At 36.6% G+C, this 26,962-nt stretch overlaps 1 protein-coding gene across 9 annotated transcripts in view; it reads left to right on the top strand.

The window, feature by feature from the left end:
- The window catches only part of EGY2 (ethylene-dependent gravitropism-deficient and yellow-green-like 2), a 38,973-nt gene extending 13,599 nt beyond the window's left edge, over positions 1-25,374 (top strand). For 2 of the 9 annotated variants that reach the window (XM_090002980.1, XM_090002985.1), the window contains exons 10-14: positions 15,236-15,389; positions 19,069-19,276; positions 23,697-23,857; positions 24,026-24,379; positions 24,938-25,374. In XM_090002980.1, the coding sequence (XP_089859106.1) occupies positions 15,236-15,389; positions 19,069-19,276; positions 23,697-23,857; positions 24,026-24,268 (766 nt within the window). In that variant the 3' untranslated portion in view covers positions 24,269-24,379; positions 24,938-25,374. Of the gene's footprint in view, positions 1-15,235; positions 15,390-19,068; positions 19,277-23,696; positions 23,858-24,025; positions 24,380-24,862 lie in introns of all 9 variants that reach the window. The other 7 variants (XM_090002981.1, XM_090002986.1, XM_090002983.1 and 4 more) reach the window with 6 other exon arrangements.
- The last annotated feature ends 1,588 nt before the right edge of the window (positions 25,375-26,962 follow it).

The raw sequence follows: 26,962 nt of genomic DNA on the forward strand, positions 1-26,962 counted from the left end.
GGGGGCGTCACCCTCCTCTTTGCCTATATAAACATCAAAAAAAAGAGAAAGATAAGGAAAAAGGGAGAAAGAAAGGAAAAGAGAGTAAGAGGAAGAAGAAGGGAGCTTCTTCTCCAACCATCCGACGTTTTCCACCATTGTTTTCTTGTTTTTTTTTATCTACGATCAAGGTACGGGTCTTTCTCTTGTTTCAAACGAGAAAAAGAGCATGAATTTGATTTCCATGCAAGATTTTAGTAGAAATCCATGTGAAAAGAGTAAATCTGAATATTTACTCTAATATGGGTTTTATGTTCCTCTTTTTCGGGGTTTGTTTTGGGGAAAATACACATATTAATGCTTATTGTATATGCATCTCATTATGTGTCGTGAATCCCTAAATCGAGACAGATTTGCTATGCTTGAAACATGTGCAAATCTGACCCAGTTTTAGTGCATGAAAAATCTTGAAAACAGGATGTAAAAATAAGCATATGCATGTATTCTTGTAAATGAATTGGTTGTACCTGCATACCCAATTGAAGCATAAGCATCCTTATTGTTTTTTGAGTATATGCAAATCTGAACATGCTTATATTATTGGTGTGAATATGCATATGAATGCATACTTGAAATATGAAACTGTACATGCATGTATAACTGAATGAAAATATGCATGTTCGTGCATACGTGAATTGATATGTTTTTGCATGGGTTCATGTTAAATTAGTAGGTTTAGTTGTATGTTCTATGACCATTATTTCTATACAGAATTCATGTGAAAACTGAATGAAAAACTCAGCATGTGCATGTATATATTGCAAGCGAATTTGTCTATATATGCATATCAGGATGTGATTATGCATAAGTGTGCTCACTTGTTAGTGAATCTGGATATACAGGTATATCTGAATGGAAAATTTCATGTACATACATGCTAGATTTTAAATATGCACATATATGCATACCTGTGTGATAAACTTGCACACACATGCATACTAGAAAGCATATATATATAGTTTTTTTATGCTGTTGGCAGGCCCAACAATCCAAGCAGTCGGCTAGCTGGTGCAGACCTGACAGCCCCTGCCAGGCTTACTAGGCCTAGCCCAGTGGGGCTCGGCTGGGCAGGTCCTGAAAAAAAAAACGTATAAAATGCATTTTGAAAAGAAGTTTTGAAAAAAAGGGGCGGTTGGCTGTCAGATCAGCCAGGCCCTCGGGCCCAGCCGAGCAGTCGGTTGGGCCGATACTTAAAAAAAAACTTCAGTGTTTTCTGTGTGCTTAATGGAAACTGGAATGCAAGTTCATGTAGTCACATAAATGTTGGGTCTTGTTTATGAGATTAGACATAGTTGTGTTCATGCAAAAGAATGAAATATTCATATGCTTACACTTAGTATCTAATGCTTAATTAAAATATTATTGCATAGCTGTTTTCATGTGCATATGCATACATGAAATGGATATGTTTTGCAGATAAATGATTGGATGAGTGTTCACATGTTTAATAATTATGAGTCATAATGAAACATGTATTTGACATGAATATGTGAACTGAATGAAAGCATGCATTTGGCATGAATGTGCGAACTCATGCACATGCATATGAATATTGTTGGTTCATGCACCCCTTTACATGGTTGTGCGTTGAAAAGCATGTGAAGTGTATGCATTGTTAGCATGTTCCTTCTGATTTTTTGCATATGAATGCATAAATGATCAAAATGGATCATCGTGAGCCGTGTGAGCCTTGAGCATGTGTTGTTTTTTGTTTTAATTGTTCTATGCATTGTAAAAATTAAATTTGATATTATTGTTCTAATTGCATTGTTCTATGTTGCCACAGGCTGTGGTCTCGTGAATAGCTTCACATATTGATTTGCGAGCCTATGTTATTAAATTTTCATGTTGAATCGCAAATTAAAGAAGAATTAATAACAAGATAAAAGAAATTCAAAAGAATAGTGTAATCTACGCTTCCTTGATGTCCCTTCTATAGTATGAGAATCTTAGAACATTGCGGTTTTGGGAAGTCATGAAGATACTAAAACTCCGTGTGTGTTGTGTTCTTGAACTCGATATTGAGGTTCCTCTTCTGGCTATGATTTTAGAGATAATCCGCCACTTTGCCTGGGGGTGGTGTGTAGATATAACTGTTGTTTTGATATACCAAGAAAGTGACATTATGGTTGTTGATTTCCATAGTGTCCCGACATTAGATGTTGATTTTTAATATTTCGATGGATGATGTTGATTCCTGATATTGGTTGAGGGTTGAGTGTGGAACCCAGTAATAAAATACAAATTGTGTGCTAAGTTACAACTGAGAACCTAACTTGACCTTGAGAAACTTTACCCGTTTGGAGTATCTGTGGACAACAATAATAAAAAGATGAACTTAAATTGTGTGCATTTAATAGGGACATGCATATGAAAAAAAACTCTGATAAAAAATAATAATTTATTCATGCATGTGCACTAAAATCATGCATATTTCTGTTATGCATTAGATCATGCATATTTACTTGTTCCCTTGTGATATATTGATGATTGCATGATATGTGCTTTCTATTGCATGCTAACTATCTTTATTGCATAGTTGATGTTCCTTATTGATAATAATTGTTCCTTGATTCCTATTGCTTAAATGATTATTTGAATTATGTATTTGTCATAAATGCATCCTTTTAAAATATTGTATGAACCTTATTTGTATTCTTTTTACTTATTTGTTTTATTAGAGAAATTCATACATAAAATTCTTTGGATTCTGACGCATACTTTTGTGTTTTTAGTCTCTGAAGCCCAGTGAAGGGATTTGCTTTACGAGGAACTATGAGGGCTATGCAACTACTTGACAGACTTTTCTTGGGACAACATGACTCTTCTTTATGCTTTATTTATATTTTATTTGCTTATATCTCAGACCCTATGAACTTTAATAAATAAAGTTGGTGGTTGGTTTGGATGATGGGTATAAGATCTCTTATGGTTGTGGTTAAACTGTGAAGGCCCCGAGTTTCTGGGAATGTTTATGCAATTGTTTTAAAAAAAAATTGCACTTTTTCACGAGTATGAATTGAAGTTGTTATAATCTGTCCTGTTCTAACCTAAATTTCTGGCACAGGCATAAAATGCCAACCCGAGTATTATTTAGGCTGTCCTCAGCCCACCCAAAAAGCTGTCATGTTTGAGCTATGTTTTTTGTTAGATTCTGGCCTGCATTTTTAGTAAACATATATACATGTATATATATACTTATTGTTTGCTTGTATATATATATATATATATATAATGTAATAAGTGAAACCCATTAGAGGTATTTTGGTCATTACACATTATGTAATTAGTAGTGTTCTTAGAGGGCATTTTAGTGTTTTTCTTTTTAATGTATTTTAGTCTTTTCCTCAAGGGCAATATAGTACTTATAATGCCCTTGGAATAGAGTTGTTGGGAGTGCTCCCAACAACTATATTTCTAGTTGTTGGGAGTGCTACTAGCTGTTGGGAGCACTTTCCAATGACTCTTCTTTGCTTTCTTTTGTGTATAAATAAGGGGTGTAACCCCTCTTGTATGTAAACTTATTCAGAAGCATTCTCTTAATGATATTCTTATATTTATTACTTATGTTTTAGCCCCTAAGTGGCTTGTGTGGTTTTGCTCTTGTGGTCTTGATTGTGTATGTATGCCTATAAGAGGCACCCACTTGTACTCTTTTTGTATTTTCATTACATGGTATCAAATCATTGGTTCTCTTGGGTTGTATCTCATACATGAGATCAAGAAGAATATTGTGAAGAGTGGTGAAGCTTTGGTTCGTTGGTTTGTTGCCTTGGGAAGTGTGCCATCAAACTTCTTAAATACATTTCTTGCCTTTCTCTTTTCTTCTTTTCTATCTTTTATCTTCCTCTACTCTTTCTTTTAGTAGTTGATAAACTCATTTTTTAGTGACATTATATATAGACAAGATATGTTTATTCACACTTTTGTGTGTTTGTTTAGCCCATAAATGACATTGAGATTATACTCTTGTTCTAGTAGCTGGTACGCTCATTTTGAGTGTCATTATATGTAAACAAGAGATGTTTATTCACACTTTTGTGTGTTTATTTTGCCCATAAGTGACATTGAGATTATACTCTTATTCTAGTCATTGATGCACTTGTTTTAAGTATCATTTTATGTAGACAAGAGATATTTTTTTAATGTAGTGAGTTATGTGCACCCATTGTACTCTTGATCTAGTCGTTGATACACTTGTTTTAAGTGTCATTATATATAGACAAGAGATGTTGATTATTCATACTTTTTGTGTGTGTTTTAGCCCATTAGCGACATTGCGGTTATGCTCTTGTTGTAGTAGCTGATATGCTTGATTTTTTAGGTTTGGAGGTTTAGTGAGATGATTGCTTGTGGTGGTTAAACTATTACTAGGATTTGCTAATATTATTCATTGTATTATATGAGATTTTTATATCTCTTTGTAATTTTTCTAAACTCATTTTTTCTTATAAAAAATTGTTATTAAAGTATTTTCATTCATTTTGCATTAAATGTGCTTTAGTTGCATGATCAAGGAATATTTTAAATGTCCCATGATTGATTATCTTACGTGTTTTGCATAAGTTTAATTAATGCTTTCTAAGCATTTGTTAATGAAGGATATATTATTTTTACCTTGTGAGTTGTTGGTGTGTATTTTCATTATGGATTTTCCCTTGGTCCATAAGTGACCACTATCGTATTAATATCTCCTTATAGTCTTTATGGCATTTCTTTGAGATATCATTTGTTTCATTAGTTAGTTTTCTGAGCATGTGTTCTTGAAAGATTTTCATTGTTATCTCTTGAAAGGATTTATTAAAATTAATGAATAAGTAAATTTTTTGTTGATTCTAAACTATTGCATGATTCATTCATATATGCATTAGTTGTGTAGTTAATATTGCTTCTAAAATGCAATCACTTTTCTTAAATATTTATTGAGTGATTGAAATCATTTCTTATCTTTCGCTTTGTAAAAATGATTTGTTATTTATATTTATTTGTGTGTTATTTATTTGTGGTATTGATAATGTTGAAAATACATACATATTATGCATTAATGTGCTTTTTGTGATAGATATATGTGTGCATGATTTTCATGAATGATTAAAATGATTAATGACTATCATGTTTGAAATTAATGATTTTTCAAATTTAATTTTTTTAAATAATTTTGCAAAATGTTAAATTGACTTATTAAATTTTTTTTTATATATTGTATGTTTGTGCTTGGCTATCCTCTCTCCATAATATATAACTAATCTAGGTAGCCTTTGAAATCTTCTTATGATATATATAGTTGGATTGTTTTGTTAGATCTATTTACAAGTTTTCAAGAATGGATGATATTGAAGGTCTTCTTTGTAATGGAGCATATGATTGAGCACCCTCTAAAGAAGCATTAAATGGAAGAACATGATGAAGTCTATGGGGACATTTTACACTGTAAGTTTGAGGGGGGTGTTAAATGTTAAAGTGTATATATATATATATATACCCATTAGGAGTATTTTGGTCATTATACACTGTAATTAGAGGTGTTCCTAGAGAGTAGTTTAGGGTTTTTGTTTTTGATGTATTTTAGTATTTTCCTTAAGGGCATTATAGTTCTTATTAATGCTCTTGGAATAGAGCTGTAGGGAGTGCTCCCAACAACTATATTTTTAGCTGTGGGAGCACTTCCCAATGACTCTTCTTTGCTTTCTTTTGTGTATAAATCCAGGGTATAACACCTCTTGTATGTTAAGCTTATTCACAAGCATTCTCTTGATAATATTCCTATATTTTTTACTTGTGTTTTACCCCCTAAGTGGCTTGTGTGGTTGTGCTCTTGTATTGACTCATAAGTGGTCTTGATTGTGTATGTTGTGTTCTTGTATGCCCATAAGAGACACCCACTTGTACTCTTTTTGTATTTTCATTACAAGACATGCATATATAAAGACTCTAAATTATAGAGATCAGATTTGGACCTTGATTTTGTCAACCGAAGATAGCCCAAACCCATGTTATTTCAGTGGGTTTGGGTGCACCCTGATGGTTTGATACCCAACCTATTGACAACTGTCACAGGGACTCGGGAAACTGTGTGCCGCACCCACGTTGATGGTGTAATGAAATGGTGGTCTTCAACAAATGCACGAATAACTCACAAACAAGTGTCTATTGGAGACACTACAAGCATGACCCTTGAAAGGGTATAAAAGGAAGAACACTTGAAAAATAAATAATACTTTATTCATGAACAAAATGCTTAAGAAGCATAATAGTTTACATTGAAGGGGTTCACCCCTATATATACAAAAAAAGTGGAAGAGAGAGGAGACCTCATTTTGAGCTCTCCAAAAGAGACGTTGGAAGTCCAACGTCTCTTAATATAGCTGTTGGACTACAGTCCAACAACATTTATTATTATAGCTGTTGGACTATAGTCCAACAACATTTATTATAGCTGTTGGACTACAGTCCAACAACTATTTGCACAGTCAAGTTCCAACAAGAACTTGACTCGATCAAATATCTAGTTTCTATTGAACTAGATGCTAAAAAAGAAAATAAAGAAAAATAGAAAAAGAAAATAATAAAAGAAAATATAATAATATTAAATAATATATATATATATATATATATATATATATATATATATATATATTACAATTTACATTTTAACACTCCCCCTCAAACTTACGGTACAATGAGCGAAAGTTTGTCTAAGAAGAAGTGAAATCTGGGAGCAGCGAGAGGCTTGGTGAAGAAGTCTGCTAATTGATATTCTGATGTAACATATGGCAGATCAATGGTTCCATGTAAGTATTCCTCTCTCACATAGTGACAGTCCATCTCAATGTGTTTAGTGCGCTCATGGAATGTCCGGTTGCTTGCAATGTAGATCACACTTTTGTTGTCACAGTACATCTTTGAAGCTTGCGTTGCTTTAGCTCCCATATCCGCTAGCAATCGTCTGAGCCAAACAACCTCGATAGTGGTGGTTGCCATGGCTCTGTATTCAGCTTCTGTGGAGGAAAGAGAGACTTTCTGTTGCTTCTTGCACCTCCACGAAATTAAGGTTTCACCTAGGAACACACAAAAACCAGTAGTTGAGTGTCTATTATTGGGATCACCTCCCCAGTCAGCATCAGTATATGCAATTAAATTTAATGAAGATGAAGCAGACAAGAAGAGTCCTCGTGAAAGAGAGGATTTTAAGTATCTAATAATACGCAAAATTGTTCCCATGTGCACGGAGGTGGGAGCATGCTGAAACTGACTGGCTGTATGAACCGCATGAGTTATATCTAGCCTAGTAATGGAAAGATAAGAAAGAGCTCCAACAAGCTGTCTATAAGGAGTAGGATCATCAAGAAGTTCTCCATCATCAATTTTCATTTTAACGTTGACAACTTCTGGAGTGTCTACTTTCTTATCATCTGTAATTCCAGACCTGGAAACGATATCAAGAACAAATTTAGATTGAGATATCAAATACCCCCGAGGGGAATATGCAACTTCAATGCCTAAAAAATATCTTAATAAACCTAAGTCAGTCATTTCAAAGTGAGTTTTAAGAAGAGATTTGATATTTGCAACTCCCTGTTTGTCGCCTCCGGTGATGATCATATCGTCCACATAGAGAAGAAGAATAATGATGCCTGCATCAGATTTTTTAACAAACAAAGCAGTGTCAGTTAAACAAGGTTGAAAACCAATATCAAGCATAACATGACTAAATCGGTCATACCAGGCTTTTGGAGCCTGTTTAAGACCATAAAGAGCTTTTTCTAGACGAAGAGCTTTACCCTTAGGGATACTAATACGAGGTGGGGCTTCTATGTATACTTCTTCAACGAGATTCCCATTCAGGAAAGCATTTTTGACATCTAATTGAAAGATAGGCCATGTTCTAATGGAGGCCAAGGCTATTAAAGTTCTAACAGTGGTCATACGGGCCACAGGAGCAAATGTTTCTTTATAATCGATGCCATACTCTTGGGCATATCCTTTTGCTACTAAACAGACCTTATATCTTTCCAGGGTCCCATCACTTTTGGTTTTGACTTTGTATACCCACCTACAACCTATAGGTTTTTTACCCGGAGGGATATCTTGTATCGTCCAAGTATTGGCCTTTTCTAGTGCATCCAATTCTATTTTCATGGCTTCTATCCATTCTATATGATTTTTGGCTTGAGAATAGGATGATGGTTCAACATATGATTGTATTAATGTAATGGCGGCCCTATACGTGGGTGAAAAAGATTCATTAGACACAAATTTTTCTGGAGGTTTAGAGATTCTAGACGTTCTTCTAGGTGAGACTTCAGAATATTTTTGTAATGCACATGGAAAATTTTGCTCTCTACATCTTGAATATTGTAGACTAACATCCCTATGGATTTGCTCTTCATTATCATCATTTTCTACAACAATAGGACTTTGATCATTGTCAAGGTCACATCCAACATCACATTCATTGGATTTTGAAGTTGGATCAATTAAAAACGAGTATTCTGGATTTTTCAAATTCAAAGAAGCTTTCTTTTTCCAAAAAAGATACATTTCTTGACACATATAATTTGTCATTTTAAAAACCGAAACACCTGTAGCCTTTTTGATTATCAGCATATCCTAAAAAGGCACATGGGATTGCACGAGGAGAGAGTTTGTCATTTCTGTTGGTGAAAACAAAACATTTGCATCCAAAGACTCTTAATCTAGAATAATCTGGAGTTAAATTAACAAGCTTTTCTATTGGAGTTGTATTCTTTAATGAGGAAGATGGCATCCTATTAATGATGTAGGTGGTAGTTAGGACCGCTTCAGCCCAAAAACTTTTTGGAACTTGATTTACAATTAGCAATGTCCTAGTAGTTTCCATAATGTGCCGATGTTTGCGTTCGGCTAAGCCATTCTGTTGTGGAGTGTGTGGACATGATCTTTGATGTGTAATTCCATGTAAATTAAGATAGTCTTTGAATTCGTTGGACATAAATTCTCTCCCCGAATCAGTGCGAAAAACAGAAATATCATTTTGAAACTTATTTTTAACCATTTTATGAAATATTTGGAAGTTAGCAAAGACATCAGATTTATGTTTAAGAAAATAAATCCAAGTATGTCTAGAAAAGTAATCAACAAAAATGACATAATATGTATAACCACCTTTGGAAATAACTGGTGCGGGGCCCCAAACATCCGAATGTATTAACTCAAGTGGTCGTGAGGAAACAAAAGTTCTACTAAGAAATTGTAACCTTTTCATTTTGCCAAGAATGCAGTCTTTACAAGAAAAATTTTCAGAATTACAAAATTTTTCCAAACTTGAAAAATATTGAATTTTAGACATATGAGGATGGCCAAGCCTTTTGTGCCATAAATCCAATTCTAATTTCTGAATATTATAACAAAATGCATTCTTGGGTAATTCCAAAAAGTCCATGTAATAAAGTCCTCCTTCTTTATGACCTTCCCCAATCAGCTTCCTTAATTGGCGATCCTGTACCCAACAACCATGAGAAGAGAAGGAGATATTACATCCATAATCAGATATTTGCGAGACAGATAAGAGATTCAAATTAAGTTTAGGGATATATCTAACTTCTGGGATAAAAAATCTTTTGGATTTTTGAAGATTTTCCAAACATCCTATTCCTTTTACTTCAAGAGATGTGCCATCGGCTGTAAAAACCTTTGACACACTTGAGTTATTTTTAAGACATTCAGATAGACTATTAACATTTGGGGTCATATGAAAAGAAGCACCAGAATCTAAAAGCCAAGGAAAGTTACCTGGACCGGAGAAAGATGCAACTGCCGCTCCAGTTGAGGCTTCGGTTGAGGAGGATACCCCTTTGAGAAGAGGTTGAAGGATTTCCATCAGTTGAGCCATAGACACAGGTGCATCTTGATCTTTTGACTCAGATTCAACAGATGGAACTCTTTTTTCTTCTCTTCTTTTTAACTTTGGACATTGAGGCCTATAGTGCCCCGATTCATGACAATAATGACAAATAACTTTTCTTTTATCAAAGTCGCCGTTTTGCCTTCCAAAATGAGGCGACTTGTAAGTACGAGTATGATTCCTCGATCTAGATACAGCTAAAACAGAGTCATCATCAACTTTTGGAGTACTTTTTCTAAGTCTATTTTCCTCCACAGTGAGCTCTTCTATAGTATCAACAATAGAAGGAATTTTTCCACGATGTAAAAGGGCCGATTTGGTGGATTCAAACTCCGGCCTTAGACCATTCACAAATTGATAGAAATGTTCCATATCGTGTTGCTTTCGGCGAAGCTCGATATCTTCGGCACAATGCCATTTGGGCTCAAGAAGAGCCAACTCTTCCCACAGTTCGGACAACTCATTATAATATTCTCGAATAGTTTTATCTTTTTGAGTCATTGTCCGAACTTTATCTTGTAAATTGCATACATGTGCAATATCTTTAAGGGAATACATGTTTTTGAGGTATTCTCAAGCCTTATCGGCATGCTCAAACTTAGCTAGACTAGAGCATTTTTTAATGTCTATGCTATTGATGAGCCATGACATAATTTTTGCATGCTTTATCCTCCATTCTTTCTATTTCTTTTCATAAGTGGCTAACGCCTTACTCTTCTCTTCTTCCGTTAGAGGAACCTCTTTATCACCCTCTTTCTTGGTAAGAGATAGTTTAGGTTCCAAATCGGAACCATCCACTATACCCCATAAACCTTTTCCCCAAATGTGGTGCTTCATAATCGAAGCCCACATTACATAGTTAGTATCATTTAGCTTCATAGGAATGATGGTGATCTTATCATTGTCATCCATCTTTTACAAGGGTAAGAGAGGAATAAATAGGAGGAGAGAGAGAGAAAAATAAAAAGAAAAGAAAAAGAGTAGACAAAGAAATAAGAGAGGATACAAAACCAAAAATTTTTGTAGCACAAGTTCGCCTTTCTTCAAACAAATCTTCTTGAGCCAAGAACAAGGTGATGAAACACCTTTTTTAAATGTGGCACGAAAATCGAGACGGAAGCACTTCAAGATCTAAGGATTTCGTAGCTCTGATACCATGTAATGAAATGGTGGTCTTCAACAAATGCACGAATAACTCACAAACAAGTGTCTATTGGAGACACTACAAGCATGACCCTTGAAAGGGTATAAAAGGAAGAACACTTAAAAAATAAATAATACTTTATTCATGAACAAAATGCTTAAGAAGCATAGTAGTTTACATTGAAGGGGTTCACCCCTATATATACAAAAAAGTGGAAGAGAGAGGAGAGCTCATTTTGAGCTCTCCAAAAGAGACGTTGGAATTTATTATTATAGCTGTTGGACTATAGTCCAACAACATTTATTATAGCTGTTGGACTGCAGTCCAACAGTTATTTGCACAGTCAAGTTCCAACAGGAACTTGACTGGATCAAATATCTAGTTTCTATTGAACTAGATGCTAAAAAAGAAAATAAAGAAAAATAGAAAAAGAAAATATAATAATATTAAATAATATATATATATATATATTACATTTTACATTTTAACAAATGGGACGCGACGATCAACGGGACCCTGGGTGCGGTCAACATACCCAGGGTCATTTGTGTCCCGACTTTTCTTTTGGCAAACGCAGAGAGAGAGAGAGAGAGAGAGAGAGAGAGAGAGAGAGAGAGAGAGAGGAACGATGCGACAGGGGGCCGCCGGCCTTCCGGCGAATGCAGAGAGAAAGGGGGAGGGCACGATACGGAGCCGTCAGCCTCCTACCGGCCCTTCGACAAACAGAAGAAGGAGACAAAGAAGAAAAGAAGGAGATGTGTACCTGAGAGAGAGAGAGAGCCGGCGTCGTCGTTGACGACGCCGGGGTTCGGTCACATGCCAGGAGCGAGAGAGAGTGCACAATCGATAGGGAGAGGAGGAGGAGCGCAGGGGTGAGTGCTTTCCCCTCACCCTTCCATGATTTAAAGGGCACGGGAGGACGCAAATCGGGAAACCTTAAAGGGGTTTCCCTTATCAGCAGAGAAAGAAAAAAGACCAATAGGGTTTTCCCTTATTAGCGCATGCGTTAAAATTTTTTTTTAAGAGGTTTTCCCTGGACTCGATTCCGGTTTCAGGTCCATTTTTTTTTGGAAAATCATGGGTTTTACACCTACCCTGTAGCGACCCCAAATCATAACCCTTTAAAATGCGGATTTTTTTTAAACCATTGCGGAAATCTTTCCAGAAACCTGTGGCCTTTACAGTTCCACTCCCAACTGGATAAAACACACAACCACAATAGAACTTACAATTATCATCCATACCAAACCAAAGTTTTATTGAATAATATGTGATAAGTCTCGAGACAATTGCATAAATGAAATTCAGAATGCAATAACAACTAAATGGAACGAAAAGAAAATGAAAGAAGACTGAGCCACACTGTCCATCTGTGATCTGTCTAGCAAGTGCGTGACACCCGTAACTTCCCCAGAAGCCAGTCACTTCACTGATTACCTGCAGCTACATAAAACCACAGAAAGAAGGGGTCAGAAATCCGAAGAATTCTGCGCACGAATCCCTCTAATGAAATAAATAAGCATAAAGAGCACAAATAAGATTTCATACAATAATTTAGAGGAATGTAATTATGACAATTACATAATTCAATTAAGCATTCATGCAACAGAGAACATTTATTAAGCATGAATATAAGCAATAGCAGAAATCACTATTTAAGCAATACAACCATATGACATGTATTAGAGAACAATAATATGAATTCATCAACATTTAACAATTAAGGAAACAAGCAAAATATGCATGTTCTAATGCATAGCAGGCTTATGCATGATTTATGTACAATGCATGAACACTTTATTATCTTTTCTTAAAGTTTTCTTTTCCATATGCATGCCCTATTAAATGCATATAATTTAAGTTTCTCTTTTTAATTACTGTTGTCCGAAGATACACCAAGCGGGTACAATTTGCCCGAGGTCAAGTTAGGTTCCCAGGATAGCTTAACACAAATTTGTATTTTATTACTGGGTTCCAAACTTAACCCTCGACAGAATCATCTTCGGAACATTAGACCTCCACATCTAATGTCAGAGACACTAGGGACACCCTACGCTCACAAGTGCCACTTTTTTGGTATATCAAAACAACAACTGTGTCGAACACACCACCCTCAGGTAAAGTGACAGACTCTCCCTAAAACCGTGGCTAGGAGAAAGAACCTCAATATCGGGTTCAGGGGTCAAAATAAAGCACACAGAGTTTTTGTATCCTCGTGGTTCCCTAAAACCGAATCTCTAATATTCCCATTCTTTCGATGGGAGATCCCAGAACATATATTACACTGTTCTTATTCATTGTCTTTTTTTTTTATAAAAAAAGCCAATTATTGAGTTTTGCAATTCAACATGCAAAAGCAAAGGAAAAAGCTCGCATCTACTCCTGCGAGAACCATCACCGGACTCCTGCTCGTGAAAACACATCAAACAGTGCAATATAGAGTAATAAAAATAAAATATGATTTTTGCAATGTATTTAAAATCCATAAAGGGAGAGCAAACCAAAGCTCGAGGCCCACCAGTCCCATGCTGATTCATTTCGAACATCGATGCATCGTATGCAAAAATCATAACAATATGCAATTTATGCAATGATACCAACATGATTCCAAATGCACATTCATTCATACCAATTTAACAATGTGAATCTATTGCGACCCTGCCAGCGTCTGACAGTCAGCCGAATGTCACTCGACTGGCTGCCAGTCGGCCAACAAAAAAGAAAATAGTTATATATTTTATTTTATTTTTTGAAAACGTAGCCTTGAATCAAATCCCAACAGGGGGAGCAGATCATATCATGCCCCATAAGAAGGGATTGAACTGTACAAACATGTGAATCTACTCGTTCTCCCTGGATTTTCATCTAAATCAAGCATGAAAACCCACCCATACTCGATTTCTCACCTAGAACAAATGAAGACCCGTACCTCTAAACCAACGCTTTGGAGGGGAAACCCAGGGATGATGACGGCGAGGAACGACTCAAGCGAGGGTCGGCGGCGTTGATCGGAACAAGAGGGAGGAGACACCGACGATTTTCCCCTGAGCTGCGTCGGCGATGCAACAGAGAGGGGGGATGAGAGAGCACCGTCGAGAGGGAGAGGAGGTAAGAGGCACATGTGCCCTCTCTCTCCCCTTCGCACGACCTCTTAAAGGGCCCGGGTGAGGCATGAGTCGGGGAACCCCACTGGGTTTTTCGTTTCCAAGAAGGGAGAGAAGGGACAATGGGGCGGCTACGGGGGAGGAAAGAAAAGGGCGAGGGTTTAAAACCCTCGCAACAAGTGTTTATAACCCCTAACGGGTTACGGGTTCGGGTCGGATCCGACTCGGGTCCGAAAGTAAGCATGTGTTTTCTCTATGGGATATAATCCGAAAGTAAGCACGGGTAAAAATAGAATGGACAGAAAAATCATGTTCTCTATAGGATATAATCCGATGGAAGGACTGCAAATGCTCAACTTACAAGATGACTCATGCATTGCTCCACTCCGCTGGGTGTCTATCTGACCTACATCCCTATGAATATGGCTTGGAATGGGATTGCTGGGACAGGAAGGGATGATGGCTCTATTGTGCTGCCAATAGCTTTCTTTCCTGTGGGAAAGATCAGCTAGCTCTACCCTTTGAACTGGAATTAGATGGAGATGAATTGTCATGGACTTGTATGCCTTTCGGCAGCTAGAACATGCTTAATACCAGTTACAGCTGTGCGGGAGTGATGCCTCTTAAGTAGTCTCATGATTAAAACCATGAGAAAAACTGTAAAGCGAAGAGCTGAATCTGATGTTTACTAAGAAGGAAATTATGGAGGAGCCTGTGACAGAATGTCCATATCCTAATAAAGGGCATGAAAAGAGCTGTGTAAACCTAAACTCTCAATGCATATTTTCTCTCTTTTATGAACTATTTAATCACGCGAAATGAAAGAACTGTTCAGATTGTATTTCTTGTGGATATATAGCACCTTTTTTTTGTGAGAACTAATTTACTGCCTTTGAGAGTCAGTCACTGGACAAAAAATCCATTTCTTGTTCTTTTTGTTGACAAGTGTTTCTAACTTTCTGATGCGTGCATTACATTTTTAGATCTTAGACAATTGAATATGCTTTAAGAATTTGCTAATGTTAGATTATTTCACTTATAAGGTTCAGATGCTTGAAACTGCAGATCTACATTTGATAATCTTGAATTGTTGAAGGGCGGTCTTCCTGGAGCACTCGTAACCATAGGAGTGCTAGCAGTACATGAAGTTAGCCATATTTTAACTGCAAAATCTATGGGGGCTAAGCTTGGTGTGCCATATTTTGTTCCTAGTTGGCAGGTGAAATGTTCTTTCTTTCCTTGTTTTCAGTGTTAGCATGCTTTGTACACTTTCTTCAGCTTTGACTGTCATTCCTAAGTAAATTATACATTTCCAGGCATGCATGTGCATGATATGTGGTTTTTTTGGTAGGGTGGGGTGGTGGGAATGAATGGGTTGTGGGAGATCACTGTCTTTTATTAGGGGTAGCATGCTTTCTGTTGGATTAGTTACTTAAACTATTACATTGTGGGAAATTTGAATGAGCTTGCATACTCCGCCTGTGTATAACTGTTTAGTTATACACTGCCGGTCCCAAGCCCGGATAAAGGAGGAGGGTTGCGGTAGGCCAGTGACAGCCAGCATAAAAACTTAGTCATATCCTATGAATATGAACCAATATGAGAATTTCGTTGGGGCGTTCCCTATTGAGCAACACGCTGTACTCTATAGGCTCGGAGGCGGTGATAAATGGGCAAGGGTTGCTAGGTTGTCGCCCAGAAGCGACGCGTCACACCGGCGCCCGGGTGTGGTGTCAAATAGGCAAGGGTTCCTTCACTTTGTTGGACGGGTGGGGGTAAAGAAGTTAGTCCAAGACCATAAAATTAGGTTAGCCACTTGGAACATAGGGTCTTTAACTGGTAAGTTGGAGAGTTAGTAGATGTTATGTATAGGAGAAATATTGATATTTTATGTTTACAAGAGACCAAATGGGTAGGTGAAAAAGCAAAAGTGATAGAACCTTGGGGATATAAGATTTGATATACAAGAATAAATAGGAATAGGAATAGGAATAGGAATAGAGATTGTTATGAGTCGTGAGTTTATAGATAATGTAGTTGAGGTCCGTAGGAAGGGTGATAGGATTTTACTTATTAAATTAGTATTAGGTACGAATATTATTAATATTATTAGTATTTATGCACCTCAAGTAGGTTTAGATGATTCCATTAAGTGTCAATTTTGGGAAGATTTAGATGGAGTAGTACAAGAGATATCTTATGGCGAAAAGCTTTTCATCGGCGGTGACCTTAATGGACATGTAGGCATTAGTAGGGATGGATTTGAGAGTATCCATGGAGGCTATGGTATAGGAGAAAGAAACGAAAGTGGAGAAAGGATTTTAGATTTTGGTTTGTCCTATGATATGATCTTAGCAAACACTTGGTTTAGGAAGAGGGAGTCTCACCTAGTAACATTTAAAAGTGGGGTTAATACGAGTCAGATAGATTTTTTCCTACTTAGAAAGAGAGATAGGGGTTGTTGCATCGATTGTAAGGTTATACTGGGAGAAAGTGTAGCTACACAACATAGAGTCTTAATTTTAAATCTTAGAATTAGACAATGCCGCAAAATGGATAGACATAGGATAGATCCTAGAATTAAGTGGTGGGCACTGAAAGGAGCTAAACAAGGAATGTTTGTAGAGCAGGTAGTTAAGGAAACTAATTGGTGTCTCGAGGAGGATTCAGAATCAATATGGAATAAGATAGCGGGTGACATGAGAAAAGTGGCTAAGGAGGTATTAGGTGAGTCTAAAGGCGGTGCACCGCTAGGTAAGGATACATCATGGTGGAACGAGGATGTCAAATTAGCTATTAAGGTTAAAATAGAGTGTTATAGAAATCTAAGTAAGAGTCGTGATAATGAGAATTTAGAAAAGTATATGATAGCAAAGAAGGAAGCTAAAAAAGTAGTTCGAAACGCGAGAGATAAGATATATAAGGAGGTATATGACAAGTTGGATACCAAAGAGGGCGAGAAGGATATTTATAGGCTTGCAAAGATGAGAGATAGAAAATCGAGGGATCTGGGTATGGTTAGATGTATCAAAGATGAAACACAAAGGGTTTTAGTCAAAGATGAGGAGATTAAGGAGAGATGAAAAGATTATTTTGATAAGCTTTTTAATGGAAGTCATGCTCAGGATCTTGGAGACTTCTCCATTCCTTTTCATGAGATGAATCGTGACTTCATGCGCAAGATTCAAAAGAAAGAAATTGCAGAGGCTTTGAAGAAAATGAAATCAAGAAGGGCAGTTGGTTCAGATGGTATACCTATCGAGGCTTGGAAATGCTTGGTAGAAAAAAGTTTAGAATGGTTGCCAAATCTTTTTAACAAGATTTGGCGGACAAATAAGATGCCTAATGAGTGAATGAAGAGTGCTTTGGTGCCTCTATATAAGAATAAGGGTGATATACAAGATTGCACAAACTATCGTGGTATAAAACTCATGAGTCATACTATGAAACTTTGGGAGAGGGTGATTGAGTCTACGTTGAGGAAGATTATCATGATATCGGAGAATCAATTTGGTTTTATGCCTGGAAGATCAACTATGGAAGCTATACATCTTCTTAGACAACTTATTGAGAGAAATAGAGAGAGGAACAAATATTTGCATATGGTTTTTATTGATCTGGAGAAGGCATACGATAGAGTACCTAGGGACGTTCTCTGGTGGACAATGATGAAGAAAGGTGTTTCTCTCAAGTACATTAGTATAATTAAAGATATGTATGAAGGAGTAGTAACCAATGTCTATGTCTGCACTTGTGGAGGGGTGACAACCAATTTTCCTATAACGATTGTGTTATATCAAGGATCTGCTTTAAGCCCTTTCTTATTTGCTATAGTGATGGATGAACTTACGAGATCAATTCAAGAAAATGTGCCGTGGTGTATGTTGTTTGCTGATGATATTGTTTTGATTGACGAGTCTAGAGCTGAGGTTAATGCTAAGTTAGAATTACGGAGACAAACATTAGAAGCAAGAGGTTTTAAGTTGAATAAGAGTAAGACAAAATATATGGAATGTCGGTTTAGTAAGCAACGAAGTAGTGATGGGAGTGTAGTGAAGCTTGGTGAGCAAGAAATACCGGTGGATGATTGTTTCAAATATTTGGGATCTATCATTTAGAAGTATGGAGATGTAAATCATAGGATAAAGGTTGGGTGGATGAAATGGAAAAGTGCAGCTGGAGTGTTGTGCGATCGTAGAATGCCATTGCGGTTGAAGGGAAAGTTTTATAGGACGACTATTAGGCCTGCTTTACTATATGGTACAGAATGTTGGGCTGCCAAGAGACATAAAAAATGAGTGTAGCTGAGATGCGTATGCTTAGATGGATGTTTGAAAATACAATAAAAGATAAGATTCAGAACAAGGAGATACGTAAGAAGGTAGGCGTTGCACCCATTGAAAATAAGATGAGAGAGAATCGTTTACGGTGGTTTGGACATATTCGGCGAAGGCCTAATGATGCTCCAGTTAGAAGGATGGAGAAATGGGAAAATATATTAGTTAAAAGAGGTCGGGGTAGGCCTAGGAAGGCTTGGATGAAGATGATAGGAAAGGATATGAATGCTTTGAACCTCACTGAGGACATGGCATTGGATATAAATGATTGGAGGAGAAGGATTCATGTGGAAGACCCAGAATGATTTTCTTTTTTGGTTCATATCGCCGACCCCAATTGTTTTGGGATGAAGGCGTAGTTGTTGTTGTTGTTGTTACATACTGGCATGCACCATGATTACAACCAATGTGTCTTGTTCTTCTTGATTTGCTTCAAGTACTGAATACCCAAGATAAACAAGGGTTGTGAATCATCACTGTTATTCTCCGTTCAATTTCTTTTGAATCTCTTTAAATCTAATGCCCTCTTTCTCTAAAACTTATCATGTGACTTGATTACAGATTGGCAGTTTTGGTGTCATAACAAGAATCTTAAGCATCCTACGCAATCGGGAAGACCTTTTGAAACTAGCTGCTGCTGGTCCTTTGGCTGGGTTCTCTTTGGGGTTCTTTTTTCTCCTTCTGGGTTTTATTTTGCCACCTATTGATGGGCTTGGAGTTGTAGTTGATCCATCTGTTTTCCATGAATCGCTCCTTGTTGGTGGTATTGGTGAGTATAAGTTCATCATCATCATCATTGATATTATTATTACTTAGTATTAAGTACATTTGAGAACAATGCCTTCCTATGATATATGTCATCTTTCTTATTTCTTGTCACGCAAAAGTGATGCTGAGTTGACTTTTAGGCCTTCTTTTTAAGCATCAACTGTGGCATGAATTATCTTTTCTTTTAAAGAATTATGTCATAGTTTCTGCAACTCAGTGAAAACAGTGATTTTGTTGCTATTATCGCTGACCTCATTTACAGTAGGACTTTTTTTTTCATATTGTTCTCATGTTCTGTTTTTCACTTGAAATTCTTCCAAGATGTAGGTCTAACACAGTCAATATTTTTATACTTCATGCATACCTCAGAACTATCGGAGGATTGTAATGTATGGGCATCCAGCTAATGTTTATGGCTTCAATTTAACACACACACATACATATATGTATGTAAATATGTACATATGTTTGCTGTTAGTATCCCTGATGTTTTGGTGTACAATAAGTTCAACAAAAGATATACCATGGTTTAAAACAATTACTCACTAAGGTACAGAGACACTTCTGTGGATTGTTCTTCAGGAATGTAAAAATTCTTTTATACCCTTTCAATTGATTTACTTAACTGATTTGTATAATGCTGATTAATGTTCACATCCATCATGGTATTTCAAACTTTGTTTTTTAAAGAAAAGGCAAATTTATTAACACTTCTTGGAAACAGTAGTACAAAGGATATGAAAGTGATGAGGCATCACTTCCAACCTGTAAATAAAAGATCTTGACAGCCCAAAGGTGCACATATTGAAACTTCAAGGGCCTTATTGCTAGTCATGTGCCAACAATTTTCTGGGCAAAAGTTGTATTAACCTCTGTTTTTATAGACAGAATGCCATCCTCTTCTTTACAAAATATTTCTCTTATTGAAAAACTTGTTAAACTCTCTCTTGACTATGCCAAATTACGAGTCTTTGGTTGCAAATGTTTTGTATTAACCAACAAAAATGATAAATTTTTTCCTAGAGCTATTCTGTGTGCCTTTTTTGGTTATGTTGATAACCAAAAAAGATAGCTGTGTTATAATCGTAAGAATGAAAAATTGTATATTTCTAGAAATATAACTTTTTTTGAAAAAAAAAATCTTTGATAAAGAACAAGCTAATTATTATGTCACTTTCATTGATAATTATTCTCGGTATACTTGGATATACTTTATGAAACACAAAATGAAGTTTTTAAAATCTTTAAAAACTTTTGTGCTTTGATTCGAAATCAATTTTTCTTACTCATTCTTAATTTCCAGTGTGATGGTGGGGGCGAATACTCTTCAAATGACTTTATTGAATAATCTTAAAGAAAATAAAATCAATAGGAGAGTGTCTTGTACCCGGACACCCCAGCAAAATGTACTTGCTAAGAGAAAACACGGGCACATAGTAGAGAGTGCAGTCTTGCCATGATGCATGAAAGACAAGTTCCATTGTTTCTCTGCACATAAACATTTCATACAACAATCCATATAATTAATATGCTGCCAATGAAAGTTCTCCAAGATAAATCACCATACTATGAGCTGTTTGAACAACATCCTGATTATGATTACCTAAAAGCATATGACTGCACTTGTTATGGTCATATTAATGCATTTTTGAGGACTAAGTTTGATAAGAAAGCATACACCTGTAAATTTGTTGGATATGCTGACAATTATAAAGGGGATAGATGCTATGATGTTGAGAACATGTGTATTCGTATTCCAAGGAATGCTTTTTTTAACGAACTGAATTTTAATTCCAAAGACAGCAAGTTTCAGAATGTGCAATCTCAATTAAGTCAGCTATATCAACCATGGATGAGTGACAATCTATTTCCCATGAAGTTGGTTACAAAACACAATGAAGCTAATGGCGAGCTTGCCGATTCAGAAGATAGAATAGAAGAACAGTTCATTGCAGGGCAGCAAATCAACATATTAGATTCAGTGGATGGCAAGTTCAAAGGTATTGTATACAGCCGCAGGGACAGAAGTAGCTTCAAAAATGATTTGGAGCAAAGAACCATTGCATTTCAGGATGATCAAAATGTCCAAACGATAAGAAGATCCGAAAGAGTCTGACACCCTATTGATCGGTGGGTGAGCTATGAAAGCTTCAGTACTAAACATCAAGCATTTTTTATTGCTATTTCAAAACAAGAGGAACCTCGTTTTTATAGCTAAGTTTCAAAATCCGACAAATGTATTGAGGCCATGAATGAAGAGATGCAAGCATTATATTAATGCAAAACTTTGAATATAGTTAAAAATGCCTCCAAATAAGAACATTGTTGGATCAAAATGGGTGTTCAAGATTAAATACAAACCAGATGGCAACATAGAGAGGTGTAATAAAGAAAGCCTGGTTGCAAAGGGGTTTACTCAAGAACAGGGACTGGACTATGAAGATACCTTCAGTCTGGTGTTTAATATGGGGACTATTCGAGTCATTCTCTCTCTAGCAGTTGATCACAATTGGTTCTCGAGTCAGATAGATGTTAAAAATGTATTTTTTCATAAAGATCTCAAAGAAAAGAGTATATAGAGCCATATAAGGGTTTAATGAAAAGGATTCCACTAGTTATGTGTGTAAGCTGAACAGGGCCATATATGGCCTCAAACAAGCATCTAGATCGTGGCTTGAAAGTTTTCACTCGAGATTAAACAACATGGCTTCTGTAGATCCCATCTAGATCACTTTCTTTTTATTTATAAAGGTCAGAGCTAGATAATTCTGTTACTAATTTATGTGGATGATATCATAGTTGCAGAAAACTCTGAAGAACATATTAATGAGATCAAAGAGGTGTTGAGTTGAAGGTTTAAAATGAAGGATCTGGGAGTTCTCAAATATTTCTTGGGTGTGGAGGTTAATAGGAGAAAATATACCTTAATATTGACTCAACACAAGTATATGATTGATTGACTCCAAGTGTATTAAAGCAGAAGTTTGGACGTTATGAAGGGGAAATTGATGATGATCCTACAAGATATAGAATCATTGTGGGTTTGCTCCAATATTTAACTTTTACTCATCCTGATGTTGTATATCCAATGAATCAAGTTTCACAATTCATGCATTGTTCAGAAACTAGTCACGTTGAAGCAGTTAAGAGGATCCTTAGATATCTGAAGGGCACTCTTGGAGATGGATTCCGTTATAAGAAAAGTGCTAGTGGTGAGGGCACGATAACAATGACAACTTTTTCATATGCGGACTCTGCAAAGGACGCAGATGAAAAAGACCAGTATTTGGATATTGTGTTTTTATTGGAAAAAATCTAGTTTCGTGGAGCAACAAGATACAAAAGGTGGTGACCCGTTCCAGTACTGAGGCCGAGTATCGGTCGATAGCAGTAGCTTTATCAGAGGTAACATGAATTAGGTATTTATTGTTTGATCTAAATATGTAGACACCAAGTTTCATATAGTTCTGTGATAATCAAAGCGCTATTAATATCTCACTTAATCCAATTCAGCATGGAAGAACCAAACATATTGAAATAGATCAACATTTTATCAGAAGTAAAATAGAAAGTGGGGAAATTACAACCCAGTTTGTTGGGACTCAAGATCAAGTGGCTGATTTGTTCACAAAGGAGCTAAGCAATCAGAGGTTTTGGTACTTGAAGAGCAAGTTGTTCATGGTTCTCACCATGCACACCTTGAGGGAGGCTATTGAGACGTGACACTTTGGGTCCGGATCCAGATATGGACCCGGACTGACATCATTAATGATCCCTAATGTAACACCCCTTTAATGTATTCATCTGTTTCCTGTTTTGCCCCTCTAATGTAAGTTATATTGTATATTAGTCCTAAGGGCATTTTTGTACATGTAATATTGTTTATTAAAAGGTACCCACGACCCACGTTGAGCATGAGGAGTATTGTTGCAGCCCTCTTCTTCTCCTATCTCTCTTCTTCCTCCTCTCTCTCAATCTCTGGTGACCCGTCCCTGATTTTCACAAACTCCACACCTTGACCATTCAAATAGCCCTGAAGCTTCTTCAAGAACATGAGGTTCATGTCCCTGGAGTTCCCTACACATAAGCCCCAAAACTTCCTATGCCTTGGCCTCTCCCATTCATAGCTTCTCGTCCTCCTCGCCCCTCGTTCCATCGCCTTGACTCCATTGGTCACAGCATGAGCGCGCCGACCCTTTGCTTGTCCTCTTTCTTTCAAAAAATTTGTTAACAGCAAGACTTTGGTGAACTTGTTAAAGTTCACCAGGAATCACGAGTATCATGTATCTATTTATGTATGTAGTTTAGTACGAGTGTGTGTGCATATTCTTTTTCCCTTTGAATTGCTTAGTTCTGCTGCTGGTGTGTCTAATTTGCATGTTTGAGTTTGAGCACGTGATTTTCATGATTTGCCTTTGCAGCCAAGCTTCTTCTTGGAGATGTTCTTAAAGAGGGAACTCCTTTATCTATCAATCCTCTTGTTTTATGGGCATGGTCTGGACTTCTAATAAATGCTATAAATAGCATTCCTGCAGGGGAGCTTGATGGAGGCCGTATTTCATTTGCATTGTGGGGAAGAAAGGTATTAGTCTCAGCCACATTAGGTTTCTCTGATCTATATATAGTCGCCATTTATCAGAGGCTAACAACATGATAGTTTGAGTTTGCTTTTGTTACCTTGTGCATTCCCTGCTTTGATTGCCACAAAATCCCAGAAAAATCACAAATAGATTATTTGCATGTCTGTTAGGCCTGGCCTCGTATTACAGGTGCCTCCATTGCACTGCTTGGGGTCTCTTCATTATTCAATGATGTTGCATTTTATTGGGTTGCATTGATATTCTTTCTGCAAAGAGGACCAATTTCCCCTCTTTCTGAGGAGATAAGCGATCCAGACAACAAATATGTTGCTCTTGGGCTTACTGTTCTCTTCTTGGGACTTCTTATATGTCTACCATATCCATTTCCTTTTACACCGCAAGACATCATCTAAGGGAAATTTAGGCCATTGCTGTCTTAAGACTGGAGATGCTCTTGTAGCATAGTGATATCCTCCAACAAAGCAGTATCAGTGTGACCTGTGAAGGCTCCTTTCTTATGCTTGGTGAGTGCACCTTTGTTTTTTCAAGTCATAATCATTTATATCTTCAAGAAAAGTCATAATCATTTAACTTTTATAGATTAAAATTCTTTTAGCAATTGAGATTTGCATATGGATATTTTTTGAATCTTTTTTCTCTTGTCAACATCTCACTTACAACATCTTTACTGTAGCTTAGCTGGCTAGAAATGGCCATCTGCGTTCAATTTCATCTGAATAAGAATTATGCTTGGTGGGTGCACCTTTTTTTTTCAAGTCATAATCATTTATATCTTCAAGAAAAGTCATAATCATTTAACTTTTATAGATTAAAATTCTTTTAGAAATTGAGATTTGCATATGGATATTTTTGGAATCTTTTTTCTCGTCAAAATCTCACTTACAACATCTTTATTGTAGCTCAGCTGGCTAGAAATGGCCATCTGCGTTCAATTTCATTTGAATAAGAATTAAGCTCATTTTATTGAACCACTTTCCCCATTGAAGGGAAAAAGTAGAGTAGCAGAGGTATTTGCAGTTTCGGTCACTTTGATTGACTTCAAGAAAAGTTTCCTGCTGCAGATAGGGACTTGGCCAATGGTTTTTCATCCTGGGGGTTTTCAGGTTTGGCTCAGAAATATACAATTTTGACTCACGTGCAGATTCTGTGGCTAAAGTACTAAAAGAGATGCACCATGTTACTATGTTAGGATATGTGCGCGTTATTGTTCCTTCTAGACCTTTGCAGGATGGCAGTAGTTTACTTTGTCATGGTGGTGATGCTGGTTAAACTGTATAAAAATGATCTATGTGATTTACTTGATTAGTTCTCATGTGTTTGATTGAAGTATCAATCTTCTGCTATTGCAAGGTGAACCATTGCAAAGAGAAGTTGGAGTTAATGTGCACTATTAAAACACAAATGCTCTCTGCAGCCACTGCACATACCAAAGGAGAAAAATAAACCTCTATGTAAAACAGGCTCGAAGCAGTTAAAAATTGTTTCATATTGGTTTTTATTTTTTTCTATTTATTAATAAAGATCTAAGAGAACACACACACACACACACAAGACTACTGATGACCTTTGTAACCATGGTCTGCCAACAGTTGAGCAATTTGGATGGTATCCATCCAATCACAGTATGGCAGAATAGTTGTGTGCATGTACCAAGATTGGGAACATCGAAGCCACAAGCTTTAGCTGTGATATGCACTTTAAAGTAAATATCTTATAGAGTGCAAAAAATAGTAGCATTCTTCAGTCGGTGCACTTGCAAAGGCAACACAATAAGCCCTCTTCTTGTGGAGTAGGGAGCGTGTGAGTTTTGAGGAGTAACTACTTGGGGTTGGGGTCTCAAAATATAAACATGCTAGGCTACAAGGCTTCTGTGCCTTTTTTTTAGTAAGAGGGTTTATCTCTATGCTGGAGTGCTTTTTAGGTAGAATTGGACTCAACATCCATTGGAGGAAAAAATAGAGAAGAGTGATGTTGATAGGCTGGACCAGATTTGGTCGAGTCTAATACATTCGTGCCATGTGGTACGGGCCAATCTATGGTTGGTTGATGCTAACCAATAGTGTAAGACTGGACTCTTAAGTGTCAAAGGAGGCTTTGAATGAGATAGTTGGACGGTTAGGTTACACTATTATAATTGAGGATCTTGGGTTTGAATGCCATAAGGATTATCCCTAACTTGACTGAAAAAAGGTCAAAAGCGTCAATCGGAACATGTGGAGATTTCCCAAGAATTAAATAAAAGGTAATGTGATGAAAAGTTTTGTATTATTTGCTTAATATTTGAAGATGAGAAGGTTTGATAATCCTTTAAATACTTTGGAAAAGCTATGGTTCCTGGTTCTTACGTAGGCCAATGTGCTTATTACTTGGGCCGGGTCAAGTCGAACCTCTTTTCTGGCCTTCTAAGTTGAAAATTGAAAGTTGTTATAATTTGACTTATGACTTTAACGTGAGTTATAATAAAGGTAGGCCTTTGTTTGGCAGTTTCCAGGAAAACAGAGATTAGTATCAGGAAATTAAAAAGTGTGAGACCTAATTTGGTAATTAAGAGCAAAAGGTTGTGCCTAAATGGAATTTTCTTAAAAAAAATTCAAACATATTTCCTTCTTCAATAGGGGGAAGGCCTGTGCTTTGCATCTTCCGCGATTATTGCTCTTGGTAGTAGGGGTATCAACGGGTCGGGTTTATCCATTCGACCCATACCAAATCTTATAGGGTCTGGGTATGGTGATTGGTGATAAATAGGACATGATTAAGACCCGGGTCCTGACCTGAAGGTCCAATTAATACATGTATCCAAGTATAGTTTGTGAAATTTTATACCAGGCCCGGGCCTGACCCACAATTTTTCAATGTAAAAATGATAAAAAATATTAGTTTAGCGGGTTGACGGGGTGGTATGAGTTTTATGAAAATAATTTTTAAAATAATATTTTTAATAAAAACAAGTGTGAGAGCCAGACACCAAATAATAAAAACTGGTTCTTACTAATGGTAGAGACTGGGTTGAACTCAGACTCAAATAAACAACTAAACTACTCTTTATTACCAAAATGAAAAGTACGAGAAAAATTAAGCTACTTAGC

Source organism: Nuphar pumila, chromosome 4, assembly GCF_984573655.1.
Source record: "Nuphar pumila chromosome 4, dmNupPumi1.hap1.1, whole genome shotgun sequence".
Lineage (NCBI taxonomy): Eukaryota > Viridiplantae > Streptophyta > Magnoliopsida > Nymphaeales > Nymphaeaceae > Nuphar > Nuphar pumila.